Genomic DNA, 25,729 nt, shown 5'->3' with positions numbered 1-25,729 from the left:
GGGTTTTACCTATAAACTAAAGCATGCTTGATTTTATAGTAATTTATGTAGGATGACCCAAAGCCTATAGAATCTCAAAATTAAGTCCTAGTTATAAACTCTTTAAAAAATCTATATTTTACTAATTTGTAGGACATTCACCTAAAACTTAATCTCATCAAAATTGTAGCTAAGACTGCATAAAATAGTATTGTCTGTAAATACATTGGAAAATGAAAGATGAAATTATTTCCATGTATTAAAATAAGAAGGGTGGAATAAAACCAGGTATAAACTTACTAAAACAAACCCCAACAGAAGACCTTTTAGCGTCATTCACTTAAAAATTTAAAAAAAAAAAAAAATTAAAAATGTTCAGGACTGCAAAGAAATTAAACCTCTTGAGATCTCATGTAATCTACTGGATAGCTGGTGATTATTGGTTAGTTAATCTTTTTCATTTCCTGGTTAAACTACAGGTGTCTTTAGGACATAAAACTTAATTTCTATATATAAACTAAATGCTTAATTACCAGTACGTAAAAGATTAGACACTGATTTATTCTAACCTGAAAGTGTTCACTCTCCTCTGAATTTGTGCATGTGTATGTAATGTAACCGTCAAGACTAGAAATTACTTTGTCTACAACATAAAACAAAAGTATTAATGGTGACAAAAAGCCATCACTGAAACAGACTGTGCAAGGAATTTCTTTAAGGCATTAATCAGCCCTAAACCTGATTAAGTGTCTAATTGGCTTGATTACTAATGGCAAGAAAACATGTGCTATGTACCTGTTCATGATAAAAGAGTTATAGAGGCTTCAGGAGAGTTGAATAGGCAAGATGTTTAGAAAACTAAAAGCAGTATTTTCTAGAGCAAAATTGTCACCCGAGGAAGCAGAGTGCAAGAATGAAGGTGTCCCTCCACCACCCAAGGCATCTACAGGCCAGGTATAGTTTTTATTGTTTAGTATAGACTCAATAATACTACCTTTTGTTTAGAAATTATTTACGTAAGTAAATGCCAAAGGTTAGATTTTCAAACATACTTACTGCTCATGGTATCAATTTTTATTTAGCAAAATCAAATAAATGGCTTTATTCTCCATCCCACGTTTTCTTTATGAAGAAAATATAGATTTCCTCCTTTTGCAAGTTGCTTTCCAAATAGGGCTAACCTGAAATAGTACAAGCTTATGAGAGATCTTGTTCCCCGCTCACAGAAAATGTCAGTATATCCTTTTCCAGTCTTAAAATGGAATAAGATATGTATCAGCCTGCTTCCTGATAACTGTTGGAAAGGCAAAGTAATTTAGTAGCTTTTTTAAGAAGCATTATATTTGGCTTGGTTCTACTAATATAACTCCTGTTTGAAAAATACAGTAAGTCATATTAGTCTACAGTCTATACTTTTTATTTAGTAGCTCTTCATTGTAAAAGTTAAGGGGGTTTTTGTTTGTTTGTTTGTTTTAATGGAATATTTTTAAATGAGACTGAAAGATAGATACTCCTTCAGTTGTTACCTTTGCATTTTTATCTTTCCTCAATAATGTCCTATGGAGTGTTTTGGTTTTTTCTAGCTTGACATAATCAAAACTTTACAAGGCAAAATGGCAACAATTTAGGATTTCACCAAACAATTTAGAAAGTGAAATGAGTTCTTTAGTATCAGCCTGATGTATTAATCTGAATTCATGCTTAATGAAACAATTGAAATGCCACCATTATAAAGTTAAAATTAACTAAGCAGTGTCTTTTAACATGTTCACAACGGTCGAGCATATACAAAGACTCTGACTTAACTTCTGGGAGCCTTGATTTACATGTACAAGTGTTCCATAAATTTTACAGTTTTAAGTAAAACTGATGGAAACATAAATGTTCAGAAGACTAAATCATTTCTAGAACTGATGTTTTTCTGAAAGCTCATAGGTTTATACAACCTCAAGAAGAGGTACAGTTTAATCCAGCCCAACTACAACTCAAATTTGATTTGTCATTATTATAAACGTGCAAAACCAAATTGTTTCATGAAACGGCATATCCATACTGCCATCCACACAAAATGGCAAAAATATCTATTAAAACTTCCTATGCTGCAGATCTGCAGGCAAAGTATTGTTCATGCTTCTTTTAAAGTTCTGCTCATCAGTTTTCTTGGGTCAATAAAACATTGCCTTGAAAGAAGAAAAATCCTGAATCTCAGCAGCTGACTTGTGTGCAGCCTGATACCTCACTTAGGAAACTGCTCTAGGAAAATATATATATTTAGATTTTCCTGGACCCATGGATTACTCTTTTCACCAGAATAACTCCATACATCAGCGCAACACTCAGATTATATCACCATCAGCCTCCACTATTATAGATACTGTTAAGATGGAGGCAGATGAATGGGTCAAGCATTAAGACATTTTCTGCCTGCAAGGAGATACCATCTAAAGAGAAAAGAAGAAATGTACACAGTATCTGGTAACTGTAGAGCACTATTCTCACATTAATGTTCTTATGCTATCAGAAGGAAGCCTGAAACAAAGAAAACAACCTTTACAACAAAACATCCTGCAAGTACCTCTAGTATGCATAGAGATTGATTGGGTTTTTAATTTTAATTTTTATATATATATAATATCTAATGTAATTATTTATACATATATGTAGATCAGAACTTCAGTACCAGATTCTCTGAATAAAAGCAGACAGGAAAAAACAAATACTTTCATAGACAAAGACAAACTCCAAATTAATCTCAAACTCAAAGAAAGAGAAGGTCATTGAGTTGGGGGGGGGGGGGAAGTTGCATGAAGACCTGAAGTCTCCTAAAGTCAAATAATTTTCCATATGCTTATACTAATATCTTTCTCTATTAATCACCATGGTCAACACCAGACATATTCATTCTGTCTGGGCTAACAAATGCTCATGGGCTTGATTAGCACTATGCTCATGGGCTTGATTAGCACTATGCTGTTGCATAGTACTGTGAACACCTAAAACTCCCCATGCACTTCTCACTCCCTCCCCCAAGGGTCACTCTGTCAAAGCCAAGATGAACCAAGGTACAGGTACATGAGGACTTAGTTCATGAATCTAAGCCAGTAAGTGTGGAAGGAAGTTAATTTTTTGCTGTGAAAGTTGATACTGTCTCTGTATTTTGTAAAGCTTGAGATCTGTCATTGTGGTAAGGTAACTCTAACAAAGGTATATTAGCCCAGCGGAAAGTTTAGGCAGAAGAATGACTAATTCAGAGATGCAGACTGCCTTGTAAGTGGCAGCACTGAACAAGTCAGCCTTGACAACATTAAGGAGGCTCTGGGAACATGCAACAGCAGAACTCCAGGCTATGTAACTGGGTTTGCACAGCAGATGTGAAGACATGAGTTTTTTATTTCAGCATCCAAGTCCTTTTGTGAACCTATCTGGAAAGTCTTGTCCAAGAACACACACACAACACCCAGGAACAAAGCTCAGTGTGTGTCAACTTGGTTAATCAAATTCCTAGGAGAATGTTGTAGGCATCAAACCATCCTTATCATTCTCAATGATGAGCATCAACAGTTTGTAATCTTGTTTATTTTTTTAAGGGTGAAAATAAAAAGCCAGATGAACCACAGAAAGCAGAACCCATACCAAAGGAACAAGGTCAGTATTTATGAGTATTGAAAGATCATCTGGACAAAATATACATACACTATATAGGGCTGTAAATAAAATTGTTCTTCTTTCAAATGCTCTACCAGGTGCTGATCTTGGTTTTAATTTGTGGAAGAAATTAAGAACTTTGAATTCCCATTGACCCCAAACCAATGATTTGTTACAGAAATATGAGCACTATCCAACAATAATAAAAAGCAACAAGCTTTCAAGTACACAGTCCCTTCATGAGTTGTCCACTTTAATTAGCTAGTCTAACAAATCTATTTCCTCTTACTGTAAGTTGACTTCTTAGAAAACTTACTTTAAAATAAAAATATTTAGTAGCTTAAGAAAGAAAACTGCATATTTTTAATGTATCTTTTGGGTATACTTCTCATATGTATTAAAAAACTACAAACATGAGACAGACTTTAAACTATCTGACATTCAAATCTTTCATTGAACAGCCATTCAAAACTTCTTCAAAAAAAGTGAACAACAAATAATTAAAAAAATCCAACAATTCCATTAAAAAGGATTTGCCATCACCATTCAGAAGACATCCAGGACTAGAACACAGGAACATAGAGCTCAGGGCAGTAATACAAGCTAATTATTTGCCTAAGCAGCTGGTTGCTGAAAACAGTGGCAGCTGGCCATGGCTGTTCTGCCCTCCTGTTCCCCCACCTCCCAACAGACAAGCCTGTTTTGCTTATACCAGACCCAGAATGACTGCTGCAGCAGCTACCAAAATAAAAGCTCAGCATGGGTGAAGCAACAACTATTGCTGGACCATTTTCCCTCTTCCCTTCCTCACAGCATCAGTGGTGCAGCCCTTTCCTTTTCCATCCTCCAGTACTGGAGAAAAACACCAAGTCCAGTTTTCCTGTCACCTCATGTTTTTCCTTTGGGAAAACAATTCAGGTTCATTTCACTGGAGCAGCAAAGCAAAAGCTGAGGAACCTCCAGCTTTCTGTGATAAAGATAATTTAAGGAGAGAGGAACAACTGGAAAAAGACTACAAAGAAACTTGCATAATCCTTACTTGTGCTTTGTGCAATCATAACAAGTATCACAATTCCTTTGCTCATATAATGAAACTTTAAACAAAGTCCATTTAATGCAATTATCTTGTTATATAATGGCTGTAGCACTAAATCAAGAGAAAACAAAATCTGACATGAATTAACTGTAGCAATAAGCCAACAATGAAACAACTCAGATTCGATGTTTCGTGGCTTTTTGGCAACACTAAATCACAGATGCTATCTCATGACAGAACTAAGTATCATTATAGAAAATTTTTTTGTTTCCATCCAAAATCTGATCTAATTTTACAGATTAATGTAATTCATTACTCTATATTTTGGGATACTAAACTACTTTTTTTTTTCCCCTTCTAAAATATAAGTGGTGGCATAGAAGCAACTATCTCATCAATTACTTTAGGAAAATATAATAACATAGTTAGGCTCCATGTTTGTTTGAGGTTTTTTTTTAAATCCATAGTTTTCTGGAAAGTGCTTCAAATCTCATTTTCAAACAGCCACAAGACAGTTTCTCCTTTTGCTTGTGGGCATTAATGAGTTGGATAGACAACAGCTATACAAGCCAGAGAACTTACACAGGCACCACACCTCAGGAGAAGTTTATGAATTCCAGCACCCTGTACATAAGTCCTCACCATCTGAGCTGAATAAGGAACTCCATTATCTCTGGGCAGAAAAGTGAGGCTGGTCTCAAGTGGTTCACAGGAAGGTCTAGATAAAAACTCCTGCAAATCTTGGTGAACTTTCTATCATCAGACCTAAAATCATGTGGACAGCTGCTAGAAGAAGAAAATAAGAATGCCTGTGGGTAAGCAAAGCACAAGAGACCAGAGAAAGCATTTTGCGGTGTATGTACAAATTTGGAGAGAATTATTAATGCACAGCCAGGGCTCAACTAACACTAGTTAAGGGAGATCAGTTGAACAGAGAAGTTAAAACTAGTTAGAGAAAAGCCTTTCCAAGATCTCTCATTAGTGTCTCTGGTACAACCAGAATAAAATAGACCAGTAAAGCCTCTAATCATAGTTCCATTTTGCAGCTCCATTGTCCTGAAACACAAACCAACAGACTGAGTAGATCTTATCTTCACCCCCTTCTTCTCACATGGCCAAAACCAGCCATCACCTTCTCCCTTTCTGCTAGCACTTCACAAGGCAGCATGATGTTCCCAGCACAGATGAGAACTCTGCAGGAGGCACAGTTGGAGCCTGTTTGGTTAAAACTTGGCCACTTACATCACTCAGCAACACCTGGTACTTTTGGCTTCTTTATTGGCTACTCATTGCCTCATCTCCACCTCCTCAGTTGCCCTCTCTCTCACTAGCTTGCTTTGTGATTAATTCTCTGCATAATTAGTTTACTCTGTAATTAACTCTCTGTGCTTAGTCAATTTGTTCCATAACAGATTCATTTTTTAATTTTTTCCCTGCATTTCTTCATGTACTTAACAAAGTGTGATTCACCTAATTACAGGTTTTCTGTGATATTGAATCCGATTGCTATAGTTTTTTTGCATATCTATCATCTTCCATAACTGACTGGCTCTACAAATGCTTCACTTGTTTTACACGCTGTTGTTCAATAGCTCTGTTGGTGGTTATGCTATTTAGAAGGCCACATCCAGCCTCCACCTGCTAGCTGATGTCTGCATTATCATTCTCTGTATCACAATTTCTTTTGTCCTCCTAGCAGATCCTTCCAGTATGATTCTTTCCAACTCATCCCTTTTCTTTCCCTTTCTCTAAACACTCTCAGTACCACATTTAAGTACTGCTTTTCTGAAGTCTGTCCTCATCTCCTTCTCACTTTTCCCTTACTAGAAACTGGCCTGTTTCCAATATTCCGGTTTTTGGTCTTTCTACTTCTATTAAATCAACATGTGTCTCAAAGATCTTTTCCAGATTCACAGACATATTTATACAGCTTTTACCAAAGTCCCTATTGACATTGCTTTGTTCTTGGTAGGGCTTGAGTGAGAAAGCTAGACTAAAACTATCACAGGTATTTCTATCCATGCTACAATTGCACCTCTGGATCATAAAGTAGACAGAACCTTCCGTCTGGGAGATTACCTATTAATTTTCAGTGATATTTAGTATCTTCAGAGCCTAGATGCTTTGGAAAGTACCCAGAGGATATATAAAAGGTTATATACCTGCCTGCAAATTAAATGCAAATGCCATTCTATAGTGCATGAGATTTTGGTGCTTTTGACAGAGTCAGAAAATCTATATCCTAAGTGAGAAGCCCAGACAGAGTTTAAAAAAACAAAACAAAACAGAACCACCAACCAGCCAAGAATTCTAATCAACATCCCTGAACGTGTAGTACCTCAAAGGAAAGGCTGCTCAAAAGGAACTTCAGTCCACTCCAGACTCTCTCCCAGTGAGTACACTTCTGTTTAGGTACTCGAGGAACATTCACTTTTCCGCTAAGTGTTTAACTAAAAAAAGAAAAGCAGCAGAGGCTGCTGATAGCTGCCAGCTTTCATATATTAGCCTAGCTGGTTTACCTCCACTCTCTCATAATAAGGGAGTTCAAACCCTTATCTCTCACATTCCAGTAGAGTTCCCTAACTACCCACGTAAGGTCTAGACTAAAGAGACGTGGAAGGAAATTCTGTAGCCTTCCTAATTGCTGGGCCATCGTGCAGAAAAGAATGCAAAAACCTGTGAAGTCTGAGAAGATGGAGTACAACACAGAGCCTGGAACTAACCTGGAAGTTAACTGAAGCACTAACCTTGTAGGAGGAATGAAGAACATTGATTTCAGTATGCATTTCTATTACAACATGGTTGAATACTTTAAAAAAGGAAGAAATAATTCTCATAATGGGTATTTGACCCTATTGCAAATAAACAAGGCCCAGAGCCAAGATTTCCTCTTCTTAGAGGAAAGCTTTGATCACTAGCTGCTATATAAAAGATGGTCACTCCCTCTTCCTGTAGATAGAAATAAAGCAGATATATTTATTGAGGGTACCAAAGTCCTGTTGCTGTGAAACCCCAGCTAATTTTGGCTAATTAGGCACCAACTAACTCTACATGGACTACAACTGAGTTACAAGCCCCTGAGAAGGGAGATTTGAATTAAATGTGAAATCTCACAGCTAAAACCTGCCTTTGGCCTGTTATGGAGCTGACTCTTAAGCTGCTTTACAAAACCTGTCCCCTAACACCTCAAAATCCTGGGTTAAATAAGTGGTTTGTATTTCAAAAAATACAAATCAGGTACAGCATTTTGATATAATATGCTGCAGCTCAATGAACCAAACCTGTCAATGCAAAGAGACTTTTAAATAATAATCTTATTCCTTGTCTTCTTATCCTTTATACTCTTCACTGGCACTTAGTCAACAGGCAGCTATTATTCCCATAAAATGTGTTTTTTCACGATTACCAAGAACTCGAATATGTTAAATCAGCCTGCTTCCACTCCTGCTCATGTGAAGTCTTTTAATTCCTTTCAGATATTCCTTTTTCACGTGAGTGACAGGGTTAAATGCTAGGAAAATAAACCCAACTTCTTATGCAATCTTTCTTTCTTTACATGGAAAATAAACTTTTATAATACTTTTGTTAGCCACTGAAGTTGAGGGTTGAGTTAAGATGGACCTACTTACTGATTGTTTTACTTCAACCCCACTGATTTCTGAACTCTTTTCCCCTGCACAGAGCATTTGTTCAAAAAATTTTGCTTGGAAAGACACAAAGGTGTGTATTTTGTAATGTCAGAGCTGAAACCTCTTCTCTCCTTTGTCCATAGGATTCCTGTGTGTTTATTTTTCTTGACATCTTCATGATCCTATAGCCATTTTTCAAATATTTACAGAGATAGCTCAAGAACACCTCTAGGAGGCAAGGACAATCAGGAAAATGATTAACTATGTCAGAAGTATCCCAGGAAGTTTGTAGACCAGTTCTCTCATTCCCATGCTACTTCTTCAAATGCAAAGTCAGTCTTTACTCCTGTTTTTTAAGAGAACATGCTCTCTTTGTTATTTGGCAGGTGATAACATTTAAGAGTCTATTTGAGAGTCTAACCCATTTTGAAACTTTTAATATTTTGCAAAAAGAGAAAATGACAAAAAATCACTGATTTTAAGTGCTTAAAATTATGTTTCTAAGGGATATATGTCACTGAAAGAGCTAAAAAGCAGATTATTCAAACATTAGCCACTCTGCCTCCTGCTAGCAAGCTCTACCCATGTCGTTATGCAGTGTTTCCCATTTCAAACAATGCTTTCTAACCTCAAGTATTTCCATGCACCGTTAAGATTGCCAACATTGTTGTTTGGTATTAACTAAAATAGTTTTATCATATGAGCACAAACACCAAGCTACACAAGGTTTTCAGGCAACTGTTAAATATACATATTTAACAGAAAAAAGATAAAGTATTCCTCTGACTAATGACTAATTCTCTTCTGTGTTTCTGCTAAGTATTGAGAAGCTGATCAAGACAATTAAGGCCAATCAGATTTTCAGGACTTTTTTCTTTACTGTAGGAAACAAAAGAACAACATTAAATGTTCTTTAAATAAAGATTGCCTACATTAATCCTGGTAATAAACATCAGAACTGAGTGTTAAGGTTTACTACTGTATTACATACATAGTAAGTCAATTAACTATAATTAGTATGACACTATCATTGTGAGTTAATATAGTATTTTTTAAGCATCAGTTTATTTTAAAATGCCTGCATTTTTTTAAAAGTCACTAAGAAGTTAGCAGTAGAAGAACATATTTGAAAACATATTTAATTCATATAAAATACACACTATACTAGGGTGTTGTAATGGAAATATTGCTTACACCGAAGAAAAAACTACAAGCAAGCCAACATTTTGTAAATGGTCATGTAAAACAATATATTGTGGATTCAAGATGAAGTGAGATAATGATCAAGTTGTGCTAAAATGTGCTTTTGTACAGCCAAAAGCAGCAGCCCAGGGAACTCTTTGCTTTTTATATGAGACCCATAAGTAACTGCTAGCCATTAAAAGTTTTACATTCACATATGACCAACTAGTCCAAAAAATGAGAGGAACCATAGATAAGATACTGGTCAGACTTGCTAGTACAAGGCAAGCTGGCTGGGAATTCTGGGGAAGAAAGTCTTCCCCTTCTGAAGTATGGCAAAGCAAAAGCTATGGAATACATTTAACTGCTACTATCTAGCTGCTGACATTTATTCATATCTTTATCTCTAAAAACTAATCTTTTATTTGACATTTTGCTTCTCTTCATTTTTTCAATAAGGATAATACATTTGTGATGCTAAAGGTCAGTTATTATGGCTAGGGAACGTGTACCTGGACATAACTGATCCAAGAAATAGAACTTTTAAAGCCAGCCTAGTGACTGAGAGATTTATGGTTTATTACTTTCTGGAAAAAAGTCCCTTCAGACTGGCTGACTGCTCCAGAGGCACAGCTCCTGATGCTGAATAACCAGTAAGGCTGGTGGTCTCCACAGCACAAAGTGCTTTCTTCCCTGTCCCTAAGCCTCCTGCTGCTGTTTGCACAGACAGAAGCGGGGGTCAGATAGGAGAAAAGAGCCTGCTTGGTCAGGCAATCTCTTCCCTTGCTCTGAAGAGCAGGCTGGTGTCACATCCCAATTTCTCAGGACAATGGCTCAGGTTCACCAGTTCCCAGGTCAGGATTAAGGTGAAACGACACCAGGGATCCTTTAACTCACAAAACACAACTTTTATTCACTCACAACAAGAATTGGCATGAAACTACGTCAGTAAACCATGTAATGTGCTAACCATGGTCACCAAACATATACTACAAGCCTTGCTTATTTGGGGATCAATGCAGGAAGAAAATAAGGAGACCCCTTCTGTTGTGTCATGAGGTTTCAGAGCGGACCCCCTTGCTTTCTAGACTCCTTCTCAGAGAGGAGCCTAGGGGTGGCTAGATCCACTCCTAGTCCCAGACTTGGTCAACGGTTTATGTCTAAAGGGATGAGGTGTGTGGATTGTGAAAAAAAAGACAGAGAGAGAGAGAGAAAGAAAAGAGAAAGATTTTACCAGCCCTGGGTCCAGCATTGGTCCGGCCAGTCTAGAGGTCCAGTTCCAGAGGGCATGTGCACATGAGGCTTCAATTTGTGTCTTTTGATAATCTCCTTGCCCCTCCTTCAGGCAAGCACACAAACTCATCAGGCTAATTAGGTGTCATGCACAGTTTTTGCTTTCAGAACCTTCGGGAAATGGGTTGGTGGACTTGAGGGTTATTTGAGGAATAACTTCTCCCTCCCTGCAGGCATGACTGTTGCTTGACCTCTGGCCATGCATGGTGAGCTGCCCTGCTCAGTGTATCAGAACACAGAATTGCGCATCCTCTGGCACGCCCTCCACGCCCTGTTGTCCTGTGGCCAACTGGCTTCTCACCTGGGGTTCATGATTGTTACACAGAACTTGCCCCGCCACAATGTTTGAGACATTAACTCTTTCAGTCTCTCACAGCTGGCAGCTCAGCACCTCAGTCTCCACATTGACCTTTGGAGGGAATAAGAGGAAGGAGCTGTACTAGCCAGGCTGGAGAGGTGACAACTGTCTTTTGCAAATCTAGGGCTTTTGAAGAACACCAGTAACAGCAGGAATAGGACTGGGAAGTACAATAAATTATTAATTAGTGTAAAATGACTGACTTAATCTGCACTTCTGTTTTCTAAGTACTTACTATGTTAGTAAGTAACATTTTATGCTCTGCTGGTGGAAGGATCATGATAATATTCATGGCCACAAGATAACACTTATCTCAGTGGATCCATGAGGTTTTAGAGTCCTTTGCTGGCATTGCCTATTGCCAGAAGAGAAGTCAGCAACACCACTGTGGGGCTAGGCCTATGACAGAGATTTTGGGATCCACCAATACTTTCATACACTGAGTGAAGGCTTTAGAAGAATTAAATTGATTATGGCAAGAATGGCAACTCTGCAGTGCTGTGTCCTGGCATTGACAAATCTACCTATACCAACAGCTTCCTCTGTGGAAAAAGGTCCTTAGGACTAATGCCTACGGTTTTAGGACAGTGTGTATAGTGCTAAATCTTAGAAACATGACAGTGAGTTGGTCCTACATGAGCAGGTTTAAACTAAAAACAACTTTTCCAGGTCTTCCAGTGTTATGCTTAGCCTCACAATATTCTGCTTTTTGCAAAGCTTGAACTCCTGGTTTCATGTGATTATTACACAGTTTTAATAAAAAACCCAACATTTAGCCTTTTCAGTTGCAGAGGAAGAAAAATCTAAATTATCAATCAAAAAGGATAGATAAGTATTTACTTCCATAGATAAGTAAAGTATTCTCTTTTTTGCTCCACTACAGAAACGGGAAATACTCTGCTATGGGCTATTTTGCAAGTGTGTGTGTGTGTGTATGGCAGTAGGAAATCAAATTAATTTGGAAAGACTGTCAAGGGTCTCTGTCCAAAATTGTGAAGTGAAAACTGAAGATAAAAACTGCTTTATGGAAACAGGAACAAGGGAGCTGAGCAGCCTCGGAATAAGTTGGATATAGTCCTCCAACATGCAGAGATCTTCTGGCTACTCTAACCTAATCCTGCAATACTGTTCCAATGTTATTTTACTGGAAGTATGAAAATAGGGGAGAAGAATAAACAATGAAAGTTTAGTAATACTAACTTTCAGCTGGGAGCATCATCAACCTGCCTAAGATAACACAGGTAAAAGACTGACATCCCACCAATAGTCTTTTTTATTACTTTTTTGCCTGGCCTAAGTCTCTCCTGGAACAACAAAGACCTGTGGAAAATCAGAAGAATCTGAAAGACTAAGAGAGGGAAACAAATCAGTCTTATAACCTGCATTGTGTTCCTTGCTCCTTGCTATCCTAGGCAGATCACTGGTATGATGAGGTTTCAGTGGGCCTCTGAAGTTAACCAGCTATCTTTTTGAGAGATTCCATCAAGCAGTGTTTTGCCCTCAGAGATATACTACCACAACTGGCGCTTTTCCCTTCCATCTTAAAACAGAACCAGCAACACTTATCCCAAGTCAATTTTAAATTATGTTATTCTTATGGGGAGGCCAAAAGATCTAGAATACGTAGACACCAGTGGGCTGCATTCCTCAACTGCCACTACTAATACGTTGGCAGCTTTACCTACTTATATTCCAATATAATGGAAATGGAAATCATTTAGAAAAATTCAAATCCCTTATTTTGTTGAGTAAGCATGGATCTATCTGGTTTGAAAATTGCTTTAGATGTTAGTGCCTCAGCATATTTCTGCCTCCTTTTTCTCATTATTTCTTTACCATGACCAAAGTTATGTAAAGCCAATAGAAGATTTCTTTGTTGTCCCGTAAGCTTTGCCATCTACCTGATGGATCTATTCTTCTAGAAACCAATTGTTGTACTCTAAATGTTCCCTAAAATGACTACCACATTGTTCTTAAAGGCATTCTTTTGGGGCAGGTCTCATAAATCAGGGGAGTATAAGCTAGATTTAAGCATCAAAGAGCAACTAGGGTTTTTTAAATGTGACTACAAGGACAGCCCACACAATTTCACACAGAAAGAAACAACTAAAACTTGACACACAGCTGGCAGTGGTGTTAGGCTGTGATATCCTAATCCTTAATGCAAGTAAGTCTTGTGCTGGTCCTGGAGATTTATGAACTCTAAAAACTTGTGGAAATTTGGAATATTCATGGGATTACAATGTTTTCCATCAGTCTGAGTCCAATCAGCATTTAATGGCTGGTGTAGGTTCAGACCTCAGACTGAATATCTTGAGAGTATCTAGGAGGCTGAGAAGCCATTATCCTTCTGCAATGGGATGCTTATGTGCAAGCACCATATATTTTTTACTTTGTGGTCTTTTCTTCCAATACACATGTCATTCCAGAGATGGATTGTCTTATTCAGGAGCCTGTTACTCTAAGTAGTGTGTCTATACTGGCATTTTGTTTCAGATGAAGAATGTCCTTCTGAAACAAATCTCCTGATTGTGCCCCACTGTGCTCTGTTTTTTCACCAAAAAAAACTCTAGAAATGCATGACTGGATTCCTTTAGAATAAAACTAAACCAGAAGAAGCACTCCATGAGTAAACCTACTTTACTCAAGCTGCTGATGGTCATCCATTTCAGAGGATCACAATAGACCTGGTTTAAAATACAGCTGCCTCAAACAGATACAGATTGGATGCCAGGCCTTCAGCACCATTTCACTGTTCTGATTGTTCCTGTCAAGTTGTATTCTCTGCTAGTATAGATGTAACTAGGGGCAATTACCATTACAAAGAAAATTCCTAAAGTGAGATAATTACAGAAATGTTGAGATTAGCCTTTCTTTCACTCTTGAGTACATGGCTTTTTGGCTGGGGCCGTCAGGGCAGAGAACTGGGAAACTACAAACCATGAATTCAGAAGGGAGCAGAAACCTCAGCAAGTGCTGAAATTTTGGGTTCTTGCATCTTTTTTCTACATCATGTCATGTTGACCACAAAACCACAGCAGGACTATGTGCCAAGGAAAACACAAAGTCAGTAGCATCATTTGTAGAGATCCCCTAGGGAAAGAGTTTTAAATAGAATTTTAACAGGTTAAGGTTTTGTAGCAAGACCCACAAATTAGTTAATTATAAATAGGTCCATACCCCCTTTATTTTCTGTAACTGCAGCTCCTCTGCCATTTTCTTACATAGGATGTCTATGAAATTCCTAGGAGAAATAAACTTTATTTCACTATGAGAATGTGTTCACTGTGCTAGAAACCTGAACCTGTTTTAAAATTCTCCTTCCTAAAAAAAGCCTTTTTGACTGGAACTCCCAGAAAAGCATTTTGAACTCCTGTAATCAAATGGTAAGAAACTCTTTCATCCTTTCTTGAACCTTCCTGGGGACAGGAATGGCAACAGTCCTCTTTGGAGTCCTCACTTTCCTGAATGTGTGTTATTCTGTACCTTGGAAATTCCCTGGCAGATCCTTCGGGTAAGATGAAACATTCCCTAGTGTTATATTTTCAACAGACTTTTCCTCAAGATAGTGCTGCAATACTAACTGCTGCAGAAAGGAAACAATAATCTGCATTTCCATTAAGTGGATGAGATACTGTTATCAATTTAAGCCATAAATCGAATCGAATGTCAGAGTTTTAAATGGAATTCCTCACAAAATTCTTCCCAGCTTACAGGTGATAAGTAGTACAAATCCTGCAGAGTGTCCATTCATACTTAATAGTGCTACATTTCCCCAAGGGACTATTTGAAAATTAACCCCTGAACTTGCTGTCAAAACCCAGCTGACGTTGGGGAACATGGATTTCTTTGCCTTCTCTTCAGTTCCTTGTCTGACTCTGGCTTGAGTATTTCTGGCATCCACAGATACCTCTGTCTAGGTCTTGTCTTTGATCCTGTTTAAGAAATTAATTCCTGTAAGAGCAGCAGGGCTCACACAGGTTGTTCTCGCTTCTTAACATAAATGCTAAGAAAAAATACTAGAAATGCCCCACTGGTCCTGTAATCAATTGTCCATCCAGTAAAAGTCTGAAACTCAGCTCAAGAAACATTGCATCTGTTCTTAATAGATGCCTGGAAGAAAATATTATCCCAAATCTGAATAAATGGTGGTAGGAGGGTAGTTTGGTTTATCAAGTGCTGTAAACAAACTGACCTGCTGTCCTTCACTAAGTTTTGTTTCAATGCCATTTCAAGCAACCACCTTCCAGCTGAGCAGCTTAACAGTTTACCGGTGTAACTGCTTTTACCCCTCTGAAATGAATAACAACTCTCTAAATATGGAGATTAACTATCAGAAGACTAATCTTACACTATCTATCCAAAATACTCAAGGTCTGATTTTCTTTGAGCTGTCTTGAATTTAAAATACAGCATACACAACAGTCTCCTGATTTATTTGCTATGATGTTTTGCTGCCAAGCTTTTTCCTGTATAATCATATTACTTAAAGTATTTATGAAGGCTGAGTTTGTTCCTCCTTTATGCAAAGTGTCAGACTGATGAGAGCTTTCAAATTATTTGTCATCATGAAAATTTAAAATAAAAATATATGATTAATTGTAAAAAATAATCACATAAGGCCACTTAAATGGCAAGAGACTATACAATTTGCATAGTTTGTTTCAAACTCTACAAACTTCCCACTTAAACTCCTTTAAAAAAGCTACTTGTAACAAAAAAGAAGAAATAGACTAGCCAAAGTTCTACACACTCACATCCTTAATGATATATTTAAATCATAATTTACTCAGCAACAAACAGGACTGTCATGGCAGCTGAAGCAAAAAGAGGTTTAATGCAATTCAAACACTGGAGTATAAATAATGTCATTAGCATTTCTATGCATAAGCAAACAAGCTACACTTAATTTTTCTTCCTGTATTTCACAGGGCATTTCTGGAGAGATCTATCTATCTGTCCTCTACATATTTTTTTAAATAAGCACACACTAAAATTGTATCTTACTGCATGAGTTTGTGTTGCTTATAAATATATGAGCTCTATATTGACCACTGTTGAGCTGGTTACAGATGCATCTAGTTTAAAAACCACAAATAAGTTACGTATTCTAAAAGGTACACTCACCATAAACATGTTCTGTAAAGCTGGCACTAAGATTGATTTATGCAGGAAATTATTCAAAGATCAGGTCCCAGAATCAGTGTCATGTAGTGCTTGTCCACTGAAAAAATAATGGCAGCCAAGCTGTGATTCCTCCAAAAGTATTATCATAATTCTTTAAAAATTGGTATTCAAAAATTAAAACCTTTTTTCTAGATGCAGTACCAGCAAAAGAACCTGAGCCTTCAAAAACTGAAAAATCAACTGAACCAGCTAAGGCAATTCAACAGGAACAACATCAGCTCAATGATGGGAAAGAAGATGCTAAGTGAGTAAATTCAGTTAAAAAATTTGAAGCTTTTTTCCAGACATCCTGACTTAACATTTCTGCGTGCCATATTTCAGTTCATTAAATGTCCCTCCTGTCCTGTAAGGATCTGAAGAGCTTTATCTGATTTCTAAGGCAACCATATATATGAGGTATTCATTTAGTATGTGCTTTTGATATTTTGTTGTGCACATCATCCTAAATTGCAGGAATAAGGAAAAGGATTTGCTCAACTACACTTATATACTAATTCTAACAATGCTGTTGCTCAGTTATTATTACTCTACCTTAGCAAAGAATAAGTCCCAGGATTCTGCCCTGAATAGCTGGAATGTTTGTCACATCATTCTGACTTAAAAGCTTTTTACCCTGCACATTTTTTGCTGAATTACACCATTAAATCAGCATTACTCTGCACAACTAGAGGATTAGGACTGTCTTCCTGAGAAGAGACAAATAAATTAAACAGTAATGTTCCTTCCTTCAAGGGAAGATCTAGGGTCATTCAACCTTTGGAAAAAGCTTAGGTGACTGTTTGTTTTGCTAAAATAGAAATAAATATGAAGTCCAGAAAACAATAGTCTTGGAATAGCCTACATTCATTACAGAAGCATAGATTCATAGAATCATAGAATTGTTTAGGTTGGAAGGGACCTTTAAAGGTCATGTAGTCCAACCCCCCTGCAATGAGCTGGGGCATCTTCAACTAGATCAGGTCACTCAGAGCCCCGTCCAACCTGACCTTGAATGTTTCCAGGGATGGGGCATCTACCACCTCGCTGGGCAACCTGTTCCAGTGTTTCACCACCGTCATCGTAAAAAATGTCTTCCTTATATCCAGTCTAAATCTACCTTCTTTTAGTTTAAAACCATTATCCCTTGTCCTATCACTACAGGCCCTATTAAAAAGTCTGTCACCATCTTTCTTATAGGCCCTCTTTAAGTATTGAAAGGCTGCAATAAGGTCTCCCCAGAGCCTTCTCTTCTCCAGCCTAAACAACCCCAACTCTCTCAGCCTTTCCTCACAGGAGAGGTGTTCCATCCCTCTGATCATTTTTGCAGCCCTCGTCTCGACCCACTCCAACAGGTCCATGTCTTTCCTGTACTGAGGACTCCAGAGCTGGATGCAGGACTGTCCCAGTTTCAGCTTGGATAGAGTTAACTGTCATCCTAGTAGCTGGTACAGTGCTATGTTTTGAGTTCAGTATGCAAAGAAAGTTGATAACACTGATGTTTTCAGTTGTTGCTCAGTAGTGTTTAGACTAAAGTCAAGGGTTTTTCAGCTTCTCATGCCCAGCCAGTGAGAAAGCTGGAGGGGCACAAGAAGTTGGCACAGGACACAGCCAGGGCACTTGACCCAAACTGGCCAACAGGGTATTCCATACCATGTGACGTCCCATCTAGTATAGGAACAGGGAAGCAGGGGCAGGGAATCGCCTCTCGGGGACTAGCGGGGTGTCGGTCGGCGGGTGGTGAGCAATTGCACTGCGCATCATTTGTACATTCCAATCCTTTCATTATTACTGTTGTCATTTTATTAGTGTTATCATTATCATTATTAGTTTCTTCTTTTCTGTTCTATTAAACTGTTCTTATCTCAACCCATGGGTCTTGCTTCTTTTCCCGATTTTCTCCCCCATCCCACTGGGGGGGGGGGGGGTGTGAGTGAGCGGCTGCGTGGTGTTTAGTAGCTGGCTGGGGTTAAACCACGACAAGTAATCCAGGTGGGGTCTCACGAGAGCAGAGTAGAGGGTCAGAATCACCTCCCTTGACCTGCTGGCCATGCTTCATTTTATGCAGCCCAGGATATGGTTGGCTTTCTGGGCTGTGACTGCACTCAATCCCACTGTCTGTGTCACTGATTAAACAGCTATTAAACAGCTTCATAGAACAGCTCAGATTGGAAGACTGCTCCAGAAGGAATGAGGTCCAAACTTCTTCTAAGAGCAGGACAAATTTAGAGGTTAGACCCAACTCCCAAATTAGATCAGGTTGCCTAGAACTTTGTTCAGTATAATTGTGAAAGTGTATCTCCAAGAATAGAGTTTCCACAGTTTCTCTGGGCAATCTGCTCCATGGTTTGACCATGCTTATTATGAAAATTATTACCTTACATATAATTAAATTTTCTTTTGCTCTAACTTGCTTCTGTTCCTTCTCATCCTTTTGCTGTGCACCTCCAAGAACAGTCTGGGTCCACGTTCTCTATAACCACTCATTGGGTAGTGGAACACTGCAATTACCGCCATCTACTCAAATTTTCATCTCCAGTCTGAACAAACCTGGCTTTCTCAGCATCTCCTCATATATCCTGTGCTCTAGTCCCCAGTCATCTTAATAGCCCTCTGCTAGTGTTGCACCATGTGGGTAGTGCCCTTCATGTACAGGGGAGACTACAGCTGAATACAGATGCAAACTCATAAATGTCACACAGAAGGAAGTAACCACTCCCCTTCAATCACCTGGCTATGCTTTTTCTAAAGCATAGCATGTAGTTACCCTTCATTGCTGCAAGAACTCACCGTGGATTCATATGCAATTTTTTGTCCGCCAGGACCCCCAGATCCTTTCATGCAAAGCTGTTTTCTAGTCAGTCAGCTCCAAGTCTTTACTCTTGCACGGGGTTATTCCATTCCAGGTATGGAAACTTGCATTTGCCTTTGCTAAGCTTCATGAAGTTCCTGCCAGTCTGTGCCTACAGCCTGTTGAGATCCCTTTGAGTGGAAAATAATGGATACATTCAGTACAGAACAGGATAGAAACTCCTCCTGCTTGCTTTTGCCTTCTATTATTTTGATTATCCTGATGACACAAAGCTAAAGTCTTTACCTGACATGGAGTTATTTAATTTATGGAGAAGATTATCTGTTTCCTCTCCTTCACTAAGACAGACTTTGTACTGCAGTGACAAGGAATAATCAAGCAAAATACTACTGTATATGCCTCTATAAAATAATACATGCAATTAAAAATAACTCTGACTAGAATGACTGGAAATGTTATAAATAACTTGGTAATTTGAATGTGAATCAGTAGGTCAACAATGAAAACCTAGATAAAGCATCTCCTTTTTTGTCATTGTAGGATATATTATTAGATGCTTACAGTTCCACTGGTAAATCCCGTAACCATGGTTAACATGATTACAATATGCTTATGAAACAAAGGGGTATGTTGCTTATTAGTAGAAGACAAAATCCGTCTGTTAAAAGGAAATTAAAAATGTTTATGTTAAACATTGTCCTCTCAGAACTATTCTGAGTCACTGTCATGTGTGCATCCAGATATATCTAGTCAGTCTAATTTGAGCAACAGCTTCTAAAAATACAGTAAATCTTTGGTAAATTCTACTGTCAAAACAGTTACCTGCTAAATTCTGCAGCAGAGCTTGGAAGGCATAGGGCTGGTGTCATTGCATTGGTATGAAACTAAACTAAACATCTATTATAGGACTTTCAGAGCTGGAGGGAGAATAATTTTTAAAATGTGCCTTTGAGAGAATTTAATTCTTTGCACCTGAAGATTCATGAGAGTCTATTCAGACACTGTTCTTGATCAAGGTCACTACCTTATTGAGTCTATGCATTCAAATTTACTCACTAGAATATTTTTAAGGAGATCAACTGCCTTTATCATGTGAGGAAAGCTACGTAAATGTATATGCATATGGAGAATTTGAGTCAAATAATAGATACGTGTAGTCTACAAAAATAGCAGTAAGTGAAATGTGCTCAAATCACTCTCCAGCAGTGAGGCCAGCTGGAACAATACAAAATGCCTCCTGAAAGAAGTGTCAGTTGTGAATTATCTTTGCTCAATGCCAAATTCTGGGTATTTCCATACCTGGGAATTACTTGGAAAAGTGCCAGTTTGACTATTCAAAACCATATCAAGAACTGTTCATAAAACTCAACAAGATAGTCAACTGAGAGTTCCATTGTCCAGTAGTTTCCCCTGTCACTGTTTAATCTACATGTAGATAATGTCCAAATGGAGATTAGTAACAAGTGGTATCCCTTGGGGGTCTGCATTGGGAGCAATAGTATTTGATATCTTTATTATTTACATAGACAGTGAGATTGAGTGCACCCTCAGCAAGTTTGTAGACAACATCAACCTGAGTGGTACAGTTCATTCATTAGAGGGAAGGGATGCCATCCAGAGAGACCTTGAGGAGTGGACCCATATGAACCTTGTGAAGTTCAACAAGGCCAAGTGCAAGGTCCTGCACCTGGGTCAGGGCAATCAGCAGTATCAACACAGGCTCGGTGATGAATGGATTGAGAGTAGCCCTGCGGAGAAGGACTTGGAGATACTGGTGAATGAAAAATTAGCTAATGAGCTGGTAATGTGTGCTTGCAGCCCAGAAAGCCAATAGTATCCTGAGCTGCATAAAAAAAAGTGTGACCAGCAGGTCAAGGGAGGTGATTCTGCCCCTCTACTCCACTCTCATGAGACCCCACATGGTATACTACCTCCAGCTCTGGGGTCCTCTGTACAACAAAGGCATGGACCTGTTAGAGCAGGTCCAGAGGAGGGGCACAAAAATGATCAGAGGGATGGAACACCTCTCCTATGAGGAAAGGCTGAGAGAGTTGAGGTTGTCCAGTCTGGAGAAGAGAAGGCTCCAGGGAGACCTTACTGCAGCATTTCAATATATAAAAGGGGCTTATAAGAAAGATGAAGAGAGACTTTTTTCCAGGCCCTGTAGGGACAGGACAAGGGGTAATGGTTTTAAACTAAAACTGAGTAGGTTTAGACTAGATGTAAAGATCAAATTTTTTTGTGATGAGGGTGGTGAGACACTGCTTGCCCAGAGAAGTTGTGGGTGCCCCATCCCCGGAAGTGTTCAAGGTCAGGTTGGATGGGGCTTTGAGCAACTTGATCTAGTGGAAGATGTCCCTGCCCATGGCAGAAGGGTTGGACTAGATGATCTTTAAAGGTCCCTTCCAAACCAAACAATTCTATGATTCTATGATACTGTTAGGGAAAGAGCCATAATTTGGTTGGTTGAATGGTTAGCAGAATTTTCTTAACTGAAATCTCAGATTTCATCCAGCTGTATTTCAGGGCAGTATCTGAGGGAAGGGGAGATGGGAGCCAAGAGTAACCCCAGCACAAGCAGTGTCCTTACCAACAAGGTGTAGTCCCACAGGGTCTGAACCCAGCAAGCAGAGCAGGATCCTAGTAACAGGGTCCATCAACAAGGCAAAGTGATGAACCAGGTTTAGGGTCCGTCCAGGGAGCCCAGTCAGGAGAAAAAAGACTGGGTCAGGGACAGGACTGGAGACAAGGCTACAAAATGGCTCCAAAGTCCATCCAGGAGACAGCACCAGAGACAGAAATGGAGCTATAGACACCTAGGCATAGCTCAGGCAGTGACTAAGGCCTGAGCTTAAGTGGACATCCCAAGCCCATGGGCAGAAAGTGTGGGTGGAGGTCCCACTGGAGGCTGCTCAGGGCCATTAAGGCCTGTTGGTGTACTCAGGGTCCTGGTACTGTGCTTTGACTTACTTAGATAGACTATTTTTCTATACTATCCTCCAAGAGTGAAAGTTTAATAAAAAGTCACTTGATCTGCACAGTAAGAAATCATCAGTATGCCTGTAGACTGTGAGTGAGATACATAATAAGGTAAGGTTTGTGGATATATATCTGTTCACAATCCGTATACATCCAGAGCACCTCAACTTTCATGGAAATTATGTTAACAGAAAAGGTTTCACCTTATCTTCTGTTACTGTGACTTTTAATTTTTTAAAATGCATCTGTGCAGCCTCAGATACATAGAGTAAGGAAAAGGGAAGAAGGCAGTTGTCCTGTTTGAAACAGCACACTTTTCATTTGGATTAGACCTGTGCCTCTCCATGCAGAATTTCAGGGGGAGGTAATGAGCTTCCATGTAAGGACTTTAAATTTTAAAATCTTAGGTAATATTGTTTTATGAACAATTATACTAATGTAATTAACTTATCTGAAATCAGTAAGACCACTTATATGTATGACAGTTTGCAAGATTGTGCACCAGCTATGTCCTTCTTCAGTTCAGTTGCATTAGAGTACGTTTTTACTGATGGTGCAGCCTGTATTATCTATTAATAGGAAAATAGGGTTTTTTAACTTCCTCTGAAAGAACAAATCATTTTTTCTCTTGCTAAGTCAATGACAGCTTTGACAAAGACTGCATTTACTCCTGAAAATTCCCATAGAAACTGTCCAAAAGAAAAAAAAATATATTTCTGGCTTTCCCTCTCAGCACTTCCTCATTTTTAAAATACAGCAGTACATGGCGATGGACATCATTAATAAACAGTAGAAAGACACAGCACTGGTCTCAGCCACCTGAACACTATGTCTGAAAGAGGAGACACACAAGAATGGCTGATGTGCCAAGGCGCTGAATTGTGGCCGAGTGACTGAAACTTTTAATGTCTGTTTCCTAATGGCTTAGATAGGATTGCACACGAGTCAACCCTGTCTGCCAATATATTGTTTCTCCCCTCCATCTTTAATGATAATGTAACAGAACGGTAGGTAATTTCCATGAATAGCTATTTACTGAGCAATAATAATCTCTGGGAGGAGGGCTAAAACTACACTGCCTCTTCACAGCAAGAAATGAGGGAACAAAACAACACTCAGGACCTAATTTGCACTCTAATAGAAGACAGTGGAGTCTTATTAACAAGAAACTAGCACAAAACATCATTGCGGCCTTAATAATATATCGAGATTGCTTTCTGTCGGGGAGGGTTCATAAAAACACGTATGTGCATACACAATCCTGCGCTTCTTTGAAATGCAGCGCAAGCATTTCACGGGAGATATGAGTAGCACTTAAGCAAATATGGCACATTGCCAGGGAGCTGCAAGGACCAGCCCCTGCCTCAGGGACAGGGAGCTGGCAGCATGGTGGACAGGGCAGGGGCCTCCCCAGCCAGGGCCCAGGCCCGGCCCCAAGCAAGGCGAGCAGGGCAGGCCCAGAGGTAGCAGCCAAGGCCAGGCCAGAGCCCAGATCACCAGGCAAGTCTGTGGTGACAAGGCAGATCCAGGGCCAAGCCAGGAAGGCAGTCAGCCCGTCAGTCAGTCAGTGCCCGGTGAGGGGAACCAGGGTCAGACCCAGCCCTGGGGCAGCCAGGCCGGGCTGGGCTGAGGGCAGGCGGGATGTCAGCCTGCGGGGGTGGGTGAGGATCAGTGGGGCCCACGGCCAGGCCCAGGCCCAGTCGCGCTTGCCACTCAGTGGGAGCTGTAGTTGTGGGCCAAGCACTACAGCCGCCAATGAAAGCAAAGGTCTCCAGACCACGTTGCTCCACAAACAGAGGAATATAGCCATGTGTACTCAAGAGAAAATGACAACATGCTTCATGAGGGTACTGTTTGGAACCCAAAATCTAACAAAAAAAACCCCTACAAAGACATGACTTAGATGATCGCAAGGGTGACATAGGAGAGACCTTTGTATGACCCCACACTGAAGGCTGGGAACCAATAAAGAGCCTGTGGCATGTGGTAGCCGATGAAGAGGAGGACTGTATGAAGTGTTTTGGCATGTAAGAGTAGAGGGGAGACAGATGGCTAAGAAACAAGTAGTAGTCGATGCCTGGCATCAGGGGACGAGACAAAGAAGTTGCAGCAAGTCCTAGAAAAAGTAGAGTATGGAAGAATGGTAAACAAAGCACCTGAGAGCATAGATCAGAGAAAATGGAGGGATACAAAGAGCTTCTATGACCTTTTCTCTCCTCTGTGTCTTTTAAAAGCCTTTAAGCCTGGATAAGAGTGTTTCATCTTCCCAAATTACCAAAGTGATTACAATGTACTATTTATACTAAGGCAGTACTCTGAAACCCCAGTCAAGGATCATGAACCCTACTCTGCAAAATGCTGTGTAAAATGACAATCCATATTTGCGGGCCACATATCCAAAGGTCCATGAAGAAAAAAATACAGTGGGTAACTGGGACTTTGGATGCTTTTGGATTTCACTTTAAGATCTTACACATTCTGGGTTATGTTTAGAGAAGAACAAAAATTTCTATCTGATATGTCACCTTCAGAATCTAGGTATTATGAACAAAACGTGTTCCTATAAAATGCACTAAATAAATTTTAATAAAATACAAAAATTATACAAAAGAACTTTAACATTCTTACCCTGTAAATGTACTCTTCTGATTCTGCTTTTGCAAATGCAGGAACCCAGTGTTCAACATTTTCAAAAAAAGGGAGCTCCAGTGTTGCAAACCACCATATGAGCACAGGTAGTTCAGGAAGACTGAGTTTTGTGCTCGTAGTTTGCCTTTTTCATAGCCACATCCTATTACCTAGTAGGCTATACCAGTCCTTCTCAGGCCCATAAAGGAGATTTTTTCCTCTCTAATTTGGCTAATAGCAAAAAAAGATAACAAAACAAACAAAGATAAGAGGCAATTTGCTATGTGGTGCATAGCCAGGTTAATAAAGAGAGCTCCTGCTGGTAGCATGTTCTTAGTGAGTAATGCACTTCATTTAGCTCAATTACCTCGACCAAGAAAATTACTGTGCTTATTAGTGCTTGCCATCCACTAGCTGCAACACATCAATTCACCAAGCTGATGCATCTTAGAGAAACTATGTCCTATCACAAGAACAAAATCTCAGCTCCCTGGTGAAACAAAACCAGTATCAACCCTCTGCAGACTCTCCAGAAATCCTTGATTACTGTAGGAACACCAGAGACCCAAAAAGATGACATTCATGGCACTAAATTCCAATCAGCTTGAAATAAAGTAAAACAAGGCCAATCCTGGGCACTTCTGAAAAACCCTAGTTTAGACATAGTTACAAGTATATTCTATGAAGAGACTAATACCTTTCCTTAGTTGTTTCCAGCTAACCACTGCAGTACGTGTAATTGTAAACAGATGGAACACATCCAGTATAGTTTGTAAGCCTGACTGAAAAGACATTAATATATTAAAAAATCAAAATACTTTTCTTAGCACTTATATTCCTTCTGCTTAGGTCTTTCTTTCAGAGCTTGTCACTTTTAGTGCTTGGATTTGAATTTCTGCAACGGCTAAATTGAGAACCTGCAAATTAAATAGAAAGGTGATGGTGTGCTGCCTGTACCAAAATGGATTAAACTTGCTGTAATCATTGCTGAGATGTATTTTCCTACAGCCCTTAAATTCTATCCA

The 25,729-nt window shown here is 39.1% G+C and overlaps 1 protein-coding gene across 1 annotated transcript in view; it reads left to right on the top strand.

Annotated features, from left to right (window-relative positions):
• Nucleotides 1-762: 762 nt before the first annotated feature.
• Nucleotides 763-25,729, top strand: part of CNGB3 (cyclic nucleotide gated channel subunit beta 3) — a 69,802-nt gene continuing 44,835 nt past the window's right edge. Inside the window, exons 1-3 of the mRNA XM_052786738.1 lie at nucleotides 763-933; nucleotides 3,567-3,624; nucleotides 16,442-16,553. Coding sequence (XP_052642698.1) covers nucleotides 826-933; nucleotides 3,567-3,624; nucleotides 16,442-16,553 — 278 coding nt within the window. The 5' untranslated portion in view covers nucleotides 763-825. The remainder of the gene's footprint in view (nucleotides 934-3,566; nucleotides 3,625-16,441; nucleotides 16,554-25,729) is intronic.

Source organism: Harpia harpyja, chromosome 5 (genome assembly GCF_026419915.1).
Source record: "Harpia harpyja isolate bHarHar1 chromosome 5, bHarHar1 primary haplotype, whole genome shotgun sequence".
Lineage (NCBI taxonomy): Eukaryota > Metazoa > Chordata > Aves > Accipitriformes > Accipitridae > Harpia > Harpia harpyja.
Note: the sequence above shows the minus strand (reverse complement) of the source record. Positions and strands in the feature narration are given on the sequence as shown.